This window comes from Rhea americana, unplaced genomic scaffold, assembly GCF_003343005.1.
Source record: "Rhea americana isolate MKP2758 unplaced genomic scaffold, rheAme1 scaffold_247, whole genome shotgun sequence".
Taxonomy (NCBI): domain Eukaryota; kingdom Metazoa; phylum Chordata; class Aves; order Rheiformes; family Rheidae; genus Rhea; species Rhea americana.
The window spans coordinates 2,817-17,789 of NW_028186365.1; the positions used below are offsets into that span (position 1 = coordinate 2,817).

Here is a 14,973-nt window from a genome sequence, read left to right on the forward strand (position 1 = left end):
ACAGTCTGGCATAGGAAGTCGCCAGTGCGAGCAGGCAGGGCATTCCCACTTACTGGTGCTGCATCTGCCCTCTCCTGAGACCTTTTTTCTAGGAAACTGCTAAAAGCCAGTAGCAAGTGGCAGATAGTCTTATCCAGTACAGACATTCTCATAATTTTACATAGAGGGATGCCCACTATTTTAGCAGGATATTTACAGTTCCTCCAGAAAACAACCTGCCTACTCAAGATGCCGTGCTCCTCCAAGGCTGTTTTACAAACCAGATTATTTCTTTCGGCTTTGAGTCACTTTCCTTCCACTGACTCTTCTGTGTACATTAGAACTGGGGGAAAARAGAAGATAGAGGCTGAACATACTGTTCAGAACAAATATGTCCCTACTAAATTATTATGTAATATTTTGTAAGAATCTATATACGTAATATATACACAAAGAACATGTAGAGATGGTTTTTTTCTTCTGTTTTTTTCCATGTTTAAGAAAATTGGCTCTGAAATATCATCCTGACAAGAATCCTGACAATCCAGAGGCTGCAGAAAAGTTTAAAGAGATCAACAGTGCTCATGCAACACTAACTGATCCGTCCAAGAGAAACATATATGACAAATATGGATCATTAGGGCTCTATGTGGCTGAACAGTTTGGTGAAGAAAATGTTAACACGTACTTCATGCTCTCAAGCTGGTGGGCAAAGGTAAGCTGTTATTTTCTGTTAAAAATCAAATGTTAAAATGCACATGGTACACAGACACTCTACATCCACAAAGAGCCCCCTGAAAAGCGTGGTTTCTTTATAGGCTTAACAAGTGATAGGATCAGAATCTAAAACACTACTAGAGGCTTAATTACACAATAACACATCTGGAAAATTTACAGCAGCAGAATGTAGCATCAGCTCAGAAAAAGGGCTAATACAGAATGTTTTCTTTCTGTTTTTAACTTTGTAAATCGTTAAACAGCGTGCGTGTTTTGTAACACTTTCATACATTAATTAGATCTGAATCTGGTGCTCCAGGTTAATTTTGAGTTTCTTTTCAAAAATGACTAAATAAAAATGACTCATTGTTCAAAAATGAGAAGTCCCACTTATGTGACAACCAGTTAATAAGTTATTACAGTACAAATTTAGCTGTGTTCTTTGCTATATATAGCACACAGCATAAGTAAGCAATACTAATACATAACACTGTGTGATTATGGTGTCATATATGTGCCCTATTGGTACTTGGTGAGGGGGTGAGAGAAAGGAAGTGGAAGAAAAGGTGAGAACTTTGGAGTGGAGGAAGAGATCAGGAAAGGAAGAGAATGATGCATCAGAAACTGGCATATTGCTCAAGGAAAAGTGCATCATGGAGTGCTCTAGTAATAAGAGTTTTGCTCCTGTGCTCTCTAATGTCATTATTGTCCTTTGATGTTTACATATGTCAAATTCTAGTGCTTCAACGAGTGCTGGAGTGTTACAGAAATGTGACAAGCCAACAGCATTGCAAATGTGCAAAATCCATGCTTTCCCCATCTATTTCCAACAATAAAATCACAGGAAAGCAAGGAGCATACTAAAAAAATAGGAAAATGGTCTATACTTTGTGAACTAAGTATGCTGTGATAACTTTGATCTGAGGATTTTGAAGAATAGATTCCTGTGTTCATCACAAATCAGAGCAGTATTTCAATGTCTCCACAGTCCCCTTTTACTGGAACCTGACTTGGGCAGTTCTGTGAGTCTAGGGAGCCATAATTTGTATACTGAATTGGTAGGAGATGGAAACTGCTCAATTGCAGAATAGGGAATGAAACTAATGAACAAAATGCTGGTACTTAAATTACACTTGCAAAGTTGCAGTTGCATCCTCAAAACCAAAACTGGAGGCTGCCTGCTTGCTGCTGCTGTAGCTGACTCTTGCTGCAAGCTGGACTCCCTTCTGCAGTTATTTTGTTCTGCTGCTGAATCATTCCCTGTTTTCTTTGCTGTCTATTCACCCTCTTCTTCAGCCTATTTGCCCCAGCTCAGATGCCAGGAAGCATTTTCTTAGAGCTCAGAGAGCAACAGTATCAACTCCTTCAACAGTGCCACTTTTTTGCTTTTATTTCTTCTGCTTAACAACTTTTAATGGAGATTTTATGAAGTATAAAATCCTCTGTGGTTAGAAGATTAGGAACAGAGATAACTGTTGTGGCTTTGACTCATAAGAAGACCAGTGGGGAGTACAGAGAGAACCTAGTAAGACCCTAAACAGCTACAGGAGGAATGGGTGGATTGTTTGAAGGGAATTGCATGCTGGCGATGTGAAGAGATTAGCTGTGAAACTTAGCATCCCAGCAAAATTAATCACTTCTTTCTGTATCTTCAGAGTTTCATGCAAAATATCTAAGAATAAACCCCAAATGTGTATACAAAATCAGTTGAGGCTTGTCACAGATGGTCTCTCTATCTCTCCCCCAACCCATAATCTTGTCACCTCCAAAACATAAACAGGTCACCAAGTGGTTTTGTCAAGCTGAGCTCAATCTTCTCCCGATCTCTCTCACTCTCCTCATCTCTTTTTTTTTTCACACGCAAATTCTGGGTTAGTTTCAGGTTTTTATACTGGCTGTCATAATACTATCTGAATCTGACAGCAGATGATCTCCAGACCCTTATTTTCTTCCCATTCTGGTTCAAAAAGGATAGCAACCACAACTTTTGCTAGTTATCTTCCTCTTCAGCTACTGAAGTTTCTGGTAAATCCTCTTCCCTATCACACTCATACTCAGAAAAACTGACAATCATGAAGAGAGGAATAACTAAAAGTAAAGAAACTCAAATGAAAGGAGAAATGCAAAGTGAAAATGATTATTCTGGGTAATACTAGACTTTTTAGCAGGCACATTAAACTGGGAACATATTAGCATGCATAATAAGTACTTCTTTGTAGTTTTATATGTTTCTCCACTGGCAGGAGTAGCACATGGTCACTTAACTATTTTATCAAAATGTAATTGTCCCTTTATCATGAAGACGGTGCATTGAGCACATCAGTGCTAAACTGATTCCTGATTCACTAACTGGATGATATTATAAACACAAGAAATCTTACAGATAAGAGTGTTGTATGATGAACTCAGAAGAGGTTTTTTCACTCTATGCACTTTTGCTCCATCCTTGTTCATTCAGTGAATTTTTTTTGGATTTTTTTCTCCATTACTGCATAAATGATAAACAGTCAAATAACTTATTTTAGGGGTTCCTGGGTTTTGAATAGTTTTAGATGTCAGTTAGAAGAAAAAACATTTTAAATGTTTTAAATCAGTATGTCTGAGTCCTCCTTGTCTTGCATAAACATCTCACTCACTCTGGATATATCTGTGGGTAAAATGGATTATCATTGGTTTTACACTTGCAAACAGATAAATGGTTAATATTACACATGTAAATAGTGTTATTAGCTTCGAAGATACTTTAATTATCCCATGCTAAAATTGCCTGAGACATACATATATATAATTGCGTGTTATTTACACAGACATTTTCTTTCTTCTTCAGCAGCATATTTTCTTCTGGACATAGCAAATAATAATAATAAGTTCCCAGATAAAGCAATCACAGTTTTAGGAGTCTAATTTAGGAGTTGTTCACCTCCGTGATCCGGCTTAGGCTAACGGGGAGAGAGAGACACCTCCAATGGTGCAATTCAAACCATCCTGGGGCTGACTCACTCTCTAGAAGGACTTATACATTTCCACTGACTACGTGGGGAGCCCAAAGAGACTACAGTCCTAATTTAGACACTTTAGTTCCATGCCTAAAGTTATGTGGGATGCATCTGGGTCTTTGCTTCTTTTTCTCTCTGTTTGTTATTGACAAGAATCTGCCAGTAAATAAGTGTTTGCAAAAAAGATCTTGGGCAAATGAGTCATTTTTAAGATGGAAGTGAGTCATTTTAAGGTGGGTGGGGTTTTGCATACTGCCTGGAAGTTTTTTCTGATGGCCTTCAGCTGAAGACAGACTTTCAAGAGTTCAGCATGTGGGGGCCTGCTCACTGTCAAATTCTTTGTAAACACGGTCCTGTGTGTCAAGTAGGAGCTGGCGAGTTAGGAGGACTCTGGAAGATCTGGCCCTTATTTAGGCACTTGACTGGCAGTTGAATTCTTCTAAAATCTGGCTCTAATTGTGACTGCAGAACAGTTGGAAATCTGAGTTCCTTTGACAATCTCCCTTCTGCTGTAACAGACTGTCATGCGTTTTAGGAAGTTCATTGCTCATGGGGTTTTCCTCACCACTTTGTTTAATCTAGGGCCTGTTTGCAGTCTGTGGCCTGTTGACGGGCTGTTACTTTTGCTGCTGCCTGTGCTGCTGTTTCAACTGCTGCTGTGGAAAATGTAAACCCAAAGCACCAGAAGGGGAAGAGCATGAGTTTTGTGTGTCTCCAGAGGATCTGGAAGAGCAAATTAAGACTGACATGGAAAGAGGTGTGTATTGTAGGGACTTACTGTGTGGCAAAACTGTTCAAAATAATCTTTAAAACCTGTAGGCCAAATGTTTTTCTCATGAAAGCAAGGCTGCTTCCAAACATCAGTGGAAACATGCTAATTCACTCCAGTTAAACGAGTGAACCTTCCAAGTTGCACACTGATGAAAAACTAAATTTATGGCACTGAAACATCCCCTGTGTCTCTTATTTTCTTGATTAGACACATAAACACTAGAAGTCCCAGACTCATCTTCAAAGAAGACACTCTCCTCACACATGTACCCTCACACCCCATTGACTGATATCCTAGATCCAACATTTATGCATGAGGCTCTGGTTGGGCTGTTGCTTGCCTCGTCTAATCTGCCCACATAAGCATAATTATTCAATTTTTACTCATATAAAATTTATCATTGACTGTTATGGACCAACTGAATCCATTCAAGAAAGGGCTTCAAGAAAAGAAGCAAAGTTTCTAACAGGAAGGCTGCACAATAACCTGAGGCAGTCTAAATCCAAGCTTGAGCTAGCTAAATACCATGTTCCTGTTCTTCTCCCACCCATAACCTGCCCCAGGCTGCTTTCTTTTCTGAACTGGCAGTAGCAATCCTGCTGCCTTACAGTGAGCCAGATCATGGATATGATCCAGATGAAAACTAATCCTACCAAATAAGTGAATTATTTTCTGCCAATTTAACTCCCTGCTATGTTTCTCTGTAGGACAAGCCACATGCTAATACCTACTCAAAGAGAGGAGCAAGAGCTCACGGCCAGGCATGTGGAAGCGGAGGGAGCAGGAACCCCCTGCTGCAGCAGGAAGCCCTCTTTTCTCAGCTTAGCTGTGTCCCCAGGCTGCACTCGCAGGTTTTAATTAATGAGGCTAAACAAAAGGATAATGGTGATTTCTTAATTTGGCACTAGTGTGGGTTACATGCTTTGAGCAAAGAGATCTGTCCCGGGCTGCTGAAGTGAGGCAGAGGTTTGCCTTTACCTTCAGCAGGAGCAGGAGCACCCTAAACTTTGAGATGTAGCAGGACAGGCTGAGAGATGCAGTGATCCTTACTCCAGCAGTAAGGGACTAGGGCATCAGGATAAGAACTATGCCACTTTTCAGTTGCAAATTTATATTAACTGTGATTAGATTATGCTTTTTTAGAAAGCACCTAAGCAGTCAGCTCACTCTTTTCATTTTCTATTGTTATAGAAGGTCTTAGGCTGTTATATTCTTATGTTTTATTATGCTTAAATTAGCATTGCCAGATTGCAAATGTCATGTTCTCTTAGCAGGAAGATTTTTTCACACAAATTTACCCCTCCATAAATATGTAACAAAACACTTGTAGTAGTTGAAACAAATGCTATTTATGTAGCTGATATGCCAGCGTGTGGTGGTGTTTTTAAATTGGTTTTGCTTAGAGGCATATCAAGGCAAAGTACAGTCATTTTAAAAATTGATCATACATGGTCAGTCTGTGCAAAGACAACCAAAAATATTAGTGAAAGCTTTATGAGYACAATAGATTATTTGAAATAAGTGTAATGTATTGTAAGATAGTAGGCCCCTGGGAAGTGCAAATTTAAAATAGGTTTTGGTATTTATAGGTCTCTGACACCAAAGTCAAGTTTGAAATATGAAGAAGGAACTTTGAAGGATAAGAATTTCTTAATTCAATATTTCTCCGCCTTTCCTGTAATTTGGGAGACATTTTCCTCTCTCTCAAAATCCACCATAAAATTCCCCAGTGCGAAGAAAAAGTTTACTGCCTCCTCTCATCACCAGTGGTATTTATTGATGTGAGCTCAGTAATTTTAGGCCACTTTCCCATCCCTTTACTCTCACCAAGTTATCACTGCAATTAAATAATAATAATAATAATAATAATGTTCAGCAAAGTACCAGCTTAAAAAAGTAATAGAATGTGGATTTATATGATTCAAATGTTTTGAAGGAGACATTAAGTATAAAGGTAGAGCCTAAAGAAAATGAGCAATTTCTGTCTCTCCTAACCTTCTCATCAGTTTTGTTACATATTCCTACCAACAAAATCAGCTTGCCTGAGTTGATCAGAACTATATCTATTTTAAAGTAAGATGAAAACAGAATAATAAATCAGGAATAAAAGTAAAATCTTCATGAGGGAGGATAAAGTGAGCATCTCCAGCCGAAAGGAAAAGAGGTACTGCGTTTTGAGAAATGAATGGTTGCAGGCTCGAGCTCCACACCCCTCCAAATGTTAGGGCTGCTGGTCAAAGCAATGCAGCTGAGTTAGAATGGCATAGGCTGGTACTAATTTAGGCTTTTCCATCAGACTTTTTCAGATTTTGTGCCATAGAAATGCATATCCATGGCTGCCTTTATTTAAATAATAGAAATGCTCCTGTAGATAATTGAGAAACAGACTGTAAACACTCCTGCAGGAGACTTCATTATGGAAGAGGAATTCATATTAGGATCCAAATCCTTTGTATGCCCTTTGCCCACAGGCTGAGCAGTCTAGCTGGTAATTAATTTCTGTGCTTCCTGCTGTCCCCAATAGATATGTTACTACTAGTCAGAACTTTTTTTACTAAGAATAAAACATAAATTCCCAAACTAAGGCGACAGTTTAACTTATCCAAATGTTTTGTAGTCAGTCATTGCTTTTTTGAAGAATGCAGTATTGATGGAATGTCATAATTCCTGAGGCTAACAACCTCTGTGAACAAGTCTGCTCCAGTTTAGTGGGAGCTGCTGGGAGCCAGTTGTACCACATGGGAAAGGGAATCTGTGTGTTGTGGGAGTTCGGAGATTTAGGCTTCACCTTGTGAGCTGGTGCAGCAGTGCTAATTTTCAGACCCTCTCACACTTCTCTCTAACAAAATCCAGGTGCTTGTTGCACAGTTGATTTCATTTATCAAATTAACATACTATAAAATGTGCTTCTTAGAAAAAAAAGGAAATGTGAAGCAAAAAATTCAATGTTTCTTTCCCCAAAACATAAAAATAAAGTGAGCTGCCACAGAAATCAGCACAATCACTTGAAAGGCTTCTGTTCTGATGGAATGGCATATTTCTGTAGATGAAAGCTTTACTGAAGTATATCTCAGTAGCTCTAGTGCTCAACTTGTTGAATATCTGTCTAAGTGCAATTCATTTTACAGCATTTACTTCCCTGGGTAGTATCATCAACAGAAAGATTTGTAAGATCTGGTCTGCACTTAAGTTACAGTGATTTCTTTTCAGGACTACTGATTTGAATAATAGAAGGACTGAAGCCGAACCTACAATGGATGATCGGTTTCCAAAATAAATCTAATATTTACATTATTCCAATAATAATATGACATTCATTAGAGTTCCAGATCAAACATGATATTAAAAAGTACATAGTAGTGTAATTTTAATATCATGCCACAATGTTACAGATAAACTGAGAAAATATACTGGCAGAGGGAAGTATCATTTCTCTGCAGCACGGATGTGTGGAACTATTTATTATTTTCCCTCACACATGCAGTTCAGATTGCAGTTTTTGCTTCTGTTGAAGCCAATGGCAAACCTTTTCTTGACTTCTGTGGTCCTAGATGAAATCATGTTGAGGTTTGGATTGCCTTGGTATGTAAGGGTATAACGATGTACTCAAACAGTTTGTCAGGTTTGTTCTGCTCTCCTGTTCATCATCGTAAGAACAAAGCAAGACATTTCTACACCAACCTTCGTTTTGCAGAAAGTCAAATCAAGGAGAAAAAAAACAGAAAAGAGAACCTGAATAACAAAATACTTTCCCAGCTCAGAAGCAATAAGTTTTTAGCACTTCTTTGTCTCCTCCACACTCCATATGATATCAATGTAGGCGAACAGTGAGCAAGAGCTATCTATAGAAAACAGTTTTAACTGTGAATTCTGCCACACCTCCATTCTGCAGCTCTCCATTAACAGGCTATATTTGTACAGTTTGTTATACCATAGGTCCCTTCTCTGATAGAAAACATCATAAATCTTAGAAGGGTGTGGGCAGCAAAATACTTAGGGAAGGTGTCTAATGAACTGTTTGCTGAGCAGCTGGAAGCAACGTGACATATTCCCAGCGGGTCCAGTTCTCTTCTTGCACATCTGGGTATCACAAGAAAACTAACTGAGTAGCCCCTGCTCTCCATATATGATCTTCCATAAAATGAGCAACTTGGAGGCAGCAGAGGGTGGGAGGGAATGCTGCTCAGAAATCGAGAAAATACTTAGCAGCTTAAAAATGGATTGCAACTGCCAAACTAATCTGAACAAGAGCTGAGCTCCAAACATTAATTACTCATATACTTTTAGAAGTTATGAAACATGCCTGCCTTTGACCTTGTGTCTAAATGTGGAATTGCCCATACAGAGAAGCTGCTTAGCATTTAATCATTCTTGCCTTTCACCTTGACAGAGTCAAAGTTGTTCTACCCCCACTGAGGGGAAACTGTATGGCATGCAATTAGATTCCTGCTCTGGGTTAAGGTACTCTTATACATTACATCTTACTCTTATACATTACATCTTTGGCCCACCATTCATCCCATCAACTGTCATGTAAATAGGAGGAAACGTCAGATGTGTTTTTTTCTAAACATTTGGTCATTTGGGAGGAAAAAACAGTCATCATGCAAATTCAATTAATGCRAAGCCTGTGCTAATGTCAGGAGATAGATAAGCCATTTTTTTTTCATATAAAAGCATTGCACAGAGATTGCTGAACCTTCAATAGGCAGTCTCTGAGAGCTCAGCCCCCCTCCCAAAAAAAGTGGATTGGAAAGAGGCCCTGGAGAAGGGCACCCAAACCCTGCCCAGTATCAGAGTGAACAAAAGAGCCATTAGTGRACTATGTAAGGACTTAACTTTTCCCCACTCTCCAACAAATGCTTTTTTTTTCCCAGATATTTTGAAAAACCAAACATATAGCTGAATGTAATGGGGAAATAATAATAAGGATTTATATAATGATAATATGAATTTTTGCCAGTTCCACACTCATTAGAACAATAGTTCTCAAAATCTAATTGTAAATATATTATTATAGGATTTCAAAAATACAATTTAGCATTTTTATACAGCTTGCTGGCTTTCAGGATGGATGTGATTTCTTCACTCCTAAGTATACTCATGCAGGTTTCTTTTTTCCTTCTTTCTTTATTGTTAACTTTGTATTCGTCAAGGCTCATTTCTAGCCCATTCTTGCATGCACTGTCAAGGTCAGGGCTTGCATGCTGAGTCACAACAGCACGTGTTATATTCAGACATTTGCAAAAAACAAGCACTTAAAATTGGATAAGCAGGGACCCTTATCTTGCAAACTTTGCAAAGCAGCAGGTAAAGCTATAGTCCAATTTAACAACAACAGTCATCCTGAAATCTCCCATTAAACATGGAGAAGGTGCAAGAGCATTTGCAGGCTCTGTGTGGACATCACTTCTCTTTAGTATGCACACTGCTGTCTATAATGCAGTGCTGCAGGCCTTAGTCACCAAGGAAGCCAACATTTTGCTATAGCCAAAAACACAGATTAAATGTTCTGGCACTAGCAAAAAGTTTGACTTCTGTACCAAATTAAAGATGCTTGAAGGATTTTTTTTTTTTTTTGTCTTTCTGCCCACTTTAGACGGAGAAACTCCTATTGTGCTTCAGCCGACTAATGCAACTGAAAAAACCCAGCTCATCGGGGACAACCATCGGAGCTACTGCACCGACTCCTAGAGGGGGGCAAGCATGAACCGACGGCGCTTCCCAGTGAGTGCCACAGTGAAAAGCTCTGTAGCCTATATTAGTATTTGCATTTTAAACTAAGCAGGGAAACCTGAAAGTAATTTCCTCTCAAGATCGAATCGTCCTGTAATGCGCTTTAAGTAGGTTCATATCTGTATTCTGCAAGGAGATACAGTCAGTGYGGTGCCGTATGGACCAGCATCCTGGTCTCTCATTGCTCAGCACATCCTGTCACTCTGATGATATTCCCCGTGATATGATTCCTCCTCGCCCTGCCCCAGACCTGCCAGCCCTGGCCCCAGTCCCTCTCTGCCCAGGAACGCTCCTCGTTTTCAGCAGTTTTGCTGGACACAAAATGTCCTTATGAGGGATCCAAGGAGTTGCTTTTTAGCAGACCTCAAAGGAGAAGTCGGTAGCAAGGTGGACGGGACTGCCTTTGCGAAAGAGGGAGCGCTCCCCGAAAAGCAGTTAGAGGCTTGCTGGGGCCAAATCCCAGCAATTATGAATCTGAGTCAGAGTGCAGTGCCGCTGGCTCAGTCTCTTGGTGGATACAATACAGCTCTCCAAACCTGGGAGACTCCTCCAGCCCTGGAAACACACATATGCCCTGCACACACACACAGGACTGTGTCCGCACAGGCTGCAAAGCTGGGAGATGGTGGGCAGAGGAGCCATGAAGGTGGACGTAGGCAGTGGGCTGTGCCAGAGGAGTAWCCTGGCCAAGGTCCCCTCTCCCCCTGGCCAGGGATGGCCCCATGGCAAGGCTCTCCCGTCCTTGCCACCCCTTGCCGGCCACCCAGCCAGGTAGCTCCGGCTTTTCCTACTGCACCTGCAATGTGCTGCAAACTGATCCCCAGCCAACAAGTTCCCGCCGACTTGCTTGTTCGGCTGCGGCCCTGGCTGCCTTCCCAGCCGCCCCGCAGACACTGGGATGGGAGCCATGGTGCACAGGCTGTGCCTGGCACGCCGGAGCGGCCGGGACTTGGCAGAGAAGGGACACAGCGGGGAGAGCGACCGTCCTCTTCGGAGTCCTCTTCTTAGGTGTGAGTTTGGGTCTTCCCTTCTCCCCCAGGCACAGGGCTTTACAAGTACTCTGCATGAGCTTTAAAAAAATAGGCAGGGATGAGAAGCACGTTAAACAGTATATCCTTGAATACACAGGATGCTCAGTTTTGAGCAAAAATGTGGTAGTGGCTTGTGTCCTTAAAAGTAATCATCAGGGGTACCTCCATGCAACTTGGTGGAATTACATGTGGATGTAGCTAAAGTAACCATAAAGCAATTCGGCCCTTACTTTGAAAGAGCTGAAGGAGGACTTCTGAAATCTTAAACTTAGCACTTTACTGGTTTGACATAGCAGAGACAGCTGAAGTTTTCTTTATTGATTATGTTACATCAATCATTGTCAGTTCTGCACATTTGCTATTTTTGTTCCCTCTAATCACAGTGCTGCCATGCAAAGGGGGATGTAATGTACCACTAAATTATATACACCAGTGAATATATAGTTAGTCAAAAGTGTAATTCTTTTCTTTAAAAATGTGTTCCATGGTTGTGAAACATTATTGTCTTCCTCCTATTCTCACCTTTCACATCAAATGTCACTCAGTGGCAGCTAAATACATGAGAAATCAGTGTGTTTTATAGCACTAGCTATAACTCCAAGAAATGCTACTTTTAACTTTTTCGAAGTTCCTAAAATGCATGGATATTTTAAAAGCCATTGGTACCAGATTATATATCTGTTCTCCTGGCACARGCATTAGGGCCAGCTATTGCTCCCGTTATCCTTGGAAACGGCCCCATTTGTTGCTTTGGTGAGAAGAGGAGAAGGCCTGGCAGTGCATGGGCAGAGGGCACTTGCACCCCTCCTGCTAGTGGGCTGCTCTCAGGCCTCAGGTCCCAGTGTTCAACCACAAATAATTTTAGGGGTGACTCTCACATGCATAAATCCAGACCTGTCAGTTCTTGCTCTGAAGGCTCTTTGACTACCCCCAGCCGTGGGGCAAGCCAGTCGCCCTGCGCAGCCCGGCGCCACCGTCCCGCCCGCTCAGCCAGGCGAGCGCCCGGAGCCGCGGCCCGGAGGAGGGCAGGCTCGGTGCCACCAGCCTGCTGCTGACGAAACGGCACCCCGCAAGGCCCATCCCCAGCAGCAGCCTAATGCCACACGTCTTCTCATCTTCGTCTCATCTTCATCAAGCCTGGTATGCACCGGGCTGCCAGTGACACCAGCCACCCGTGTGCCTGGAGCTAGGTACTGTGCTAGTCTGCACGGTACAGACACCAGCACCCACCGGCCTGAACACACGCACGCATCTTTTAGCTTTCTTTGCTATTGCCTGGTGTGTGGTGTTAATTCTGGAATAAGATGTGACCACTACACCACAGAGTAGAGCAAACATGTGGCACACAACACAWTATAGAGGATAAGGGATTTCCCAAGTTTCAGTGTCTGGTAGAGAAATTTGCTGTGAAAGTGTGCAAATGCTACTTAGTGACTATTTCCAGCAGACGTCTCAAAAGATTACTGAAATCAAGGAAATGATTTCCATTGAGTCATACCCTAAGTCCTGTGATTCTTATTGACTTTTTCTAAATGAGAGATTTTGATTAGGAAAGATTTAGGACTTGTTCTTGCAGCATGATGCAAATATGGACAAGCTGCTGCACGTTTGCAAAGCTTTTTCACTGATAGGAGGATTTTTACAGATAAACCACAGATAAATTACCTCAGTTAGCCAAAAATCTCAAAATTGAACCAATGACCAAGCCTCTGAACAGGATCTTTGGCATTTACAACTTAAAAAACTGGGGGTCTTAACCCATTTTTTTTTTCCAAAAAGGCAACTTAGTTTTTAGAGCACCAGAATATTTGCCATGCTGCTAGGGTCAGCTATTCTGAGGACACATGGAAAAAGGATGAGTAAGGACTTCAGGACTTAGCTCTTAATGTGATTTTACTCGTTTGTTTGCTTTTCAGAAAAGTTCCTAAAGTGAACATAGCTATGCCTACAAGCTTCTGTGTTCAGTTCAGTTCAGTTGCACTCCCATTAATCTTTCCAAAGTGTATGGTTCCTCACATTTTTATTCTGTTCTGCTACATCTATTTATATGTAAAGCATATTCAAATGTATATTCAATGTATATTCAAATTTACCTTCGCTGTCAAACAATAATAAGGCTGCTAATAAAGTCTGAATGTATGAGCTGTACCATTACCTTTACTTTCCCATACTATAAACAACATTGTTCTACTAACAGCTAGAAAAGCTGGGGAGATTGCTGTCCAAAGTTATGGCTTTCCAGCCTGACAAGCGGTAAGTGACGGCTCAGCATTTCCCAGAAGAAGAGCTCAGTCTTGTATTGCAGCCTTTGCATGCAAAATAGCCAGAGGTAGAGCCACACACTGCAAATGCATCCTTTGCTCTGGAACGCGGGATGCTCATCCTCATATGAAAATTTAGCAGTGTGATTACAGAGCTTCAGTGCAATAGTTTAATGACTAAAGTTCCTATATGGGATGATTTTCTGCAGCAAAGGGCCAGGGCAGCAAGTGAAATCCCGATGCTACTGGGGACAGTGGCAGAAATGCCAGGAGCTTTGCTGTGGCCGGGATCTTGGTCGGGGCTTTTGCATCTGTCCAAGAGCCAGTGYGGAGTGCCAGACCTTCTGGGCCTGCTACACGACAGGAATATTTCTCACTACTCTGGTATTCAGTCCCTGTGACCACTGAAGCCCAAGCATTTGAAAAATGCATAAGGGGCAACTGTTTTGGTTGAACGTATTCTCTAAGATTGGTCTGTTTAAGTGTTTGATATTAACTTATATCCAGGGATACTCAAAATASAGAATGGAAGAAAACTCTTAGAAAATTTAGAATTACCATCAGTATAACCAGTTATTTAAGTAATTGTGTATTTTTCTCTCCACAAGAAGATTATGACTCTGCTTGATCTGAGACACATCAAATGACTGCATGTCATTTAATTCTGTTGCTTACCTCCCATAAGAGTTAATACTCAAAGTCCTGGCATGATTTCAGTCAAAATAATTATATTTTTGCCTTTTTAAGTACTGAATCTTTAAAGAAAAATGACTACGCATGCAAAGCCGAACACTGTTAAAATTACTGATTTCTCCTCTACACTACCGTTTTCTACAGAACAGAAAATGCTCCTTGCGCTGTTACCAAGCAGGGGGGGAAAGACAACAGACAATGTCAGCAGGCACCCTCCTGCACTAACTTGCTTCCTGAGGGTTTGTGGTAATCTGGAGTAAGAACAATATACCTCTTGTTTTGCTTTAAAAATTAACCAAGTTTTGTCATTCACGCGGCAGGTGTCCTCTGTTAGTGTAGCAACAGCTCCTGCTGAAAGTCGGTGAGCCGAAGCACAAGCCTGCARTTATTTCAGACACTCAAGTTGTAACGCAGGTGATCTCTTAAAATAATATGCATCTACATCTGTTCAAACAAAACCTATTAAAAAGTGCTTTCTGGGGACCAAAAACCTGTGATTACGCAGCAGTACAGAAAGCAATAATCTATTAACCCAATGCTGTAACGAGCACTGAATACTCAAAATCGTGTAACCGTGCGTTATTTCTAAACACACCGGATCTACGTCGAGGGAGGGGAAGGAAAAAACAGGAAAAAAAAAACGAAAACGAAAAAAAACCACGCTTCCTTCGAGCCGGAATCGAACCAGCGACCTAAGGATCCCCGCGGGCGGGCAGCGCCTCTACAGTCCTCCGCTCTACCAGCTGAGCTATCGAAGGGAGCTGGCGCCCGCTTCGGCGCGACGGCAC

The 14,973-nt window shown here is 41.2% G+C and overlaps 1 protein-coding gene and 1 non-coding gene across 2 annotated transcripts; one reads left to right on the plus strand and one right to left on the minus strand.

Moving 5' to 3' along the window:
* Positions 1 to 480: 480 nt before the first annotated feature.
* DNAJC5B (DnaJ heat shock protein family (Hsp40) member C5 beta) lies at positions 481 to 10,164 on the plus strand (the record flags this gene model as incomplete). The annotated part of the gene is made up of 3 exons (XM_085306786.1): positions 481 to 694; positions 4,275 to 4,449; positions 10,064 to 10,164. Coding segments are annotated over 3 exons (484 nt in total), but the record flags the coding sequence as incomplete, so codon positions are not given.
* A 4,685-nt stretch (positions 10,165 to 14,849) lies between these two features.
* On the minus strand, positions 14,850 to 14,943 carry TRNAY-GUA (transfer RNA tyrosine (anticodon GUA)). Its single transcript has 2 exons — positions 14,907 to 14,943; positions 14,850 to 14,885 (listed from the first exon to the last, which is right to left on the minus strand). It is a non-coding gene; the product is annotated as a tRNA-Tyr (tRNA).
* Between the last annotated feature and the right edge of the window lie 30 nt (positions 14,944 to 14,973).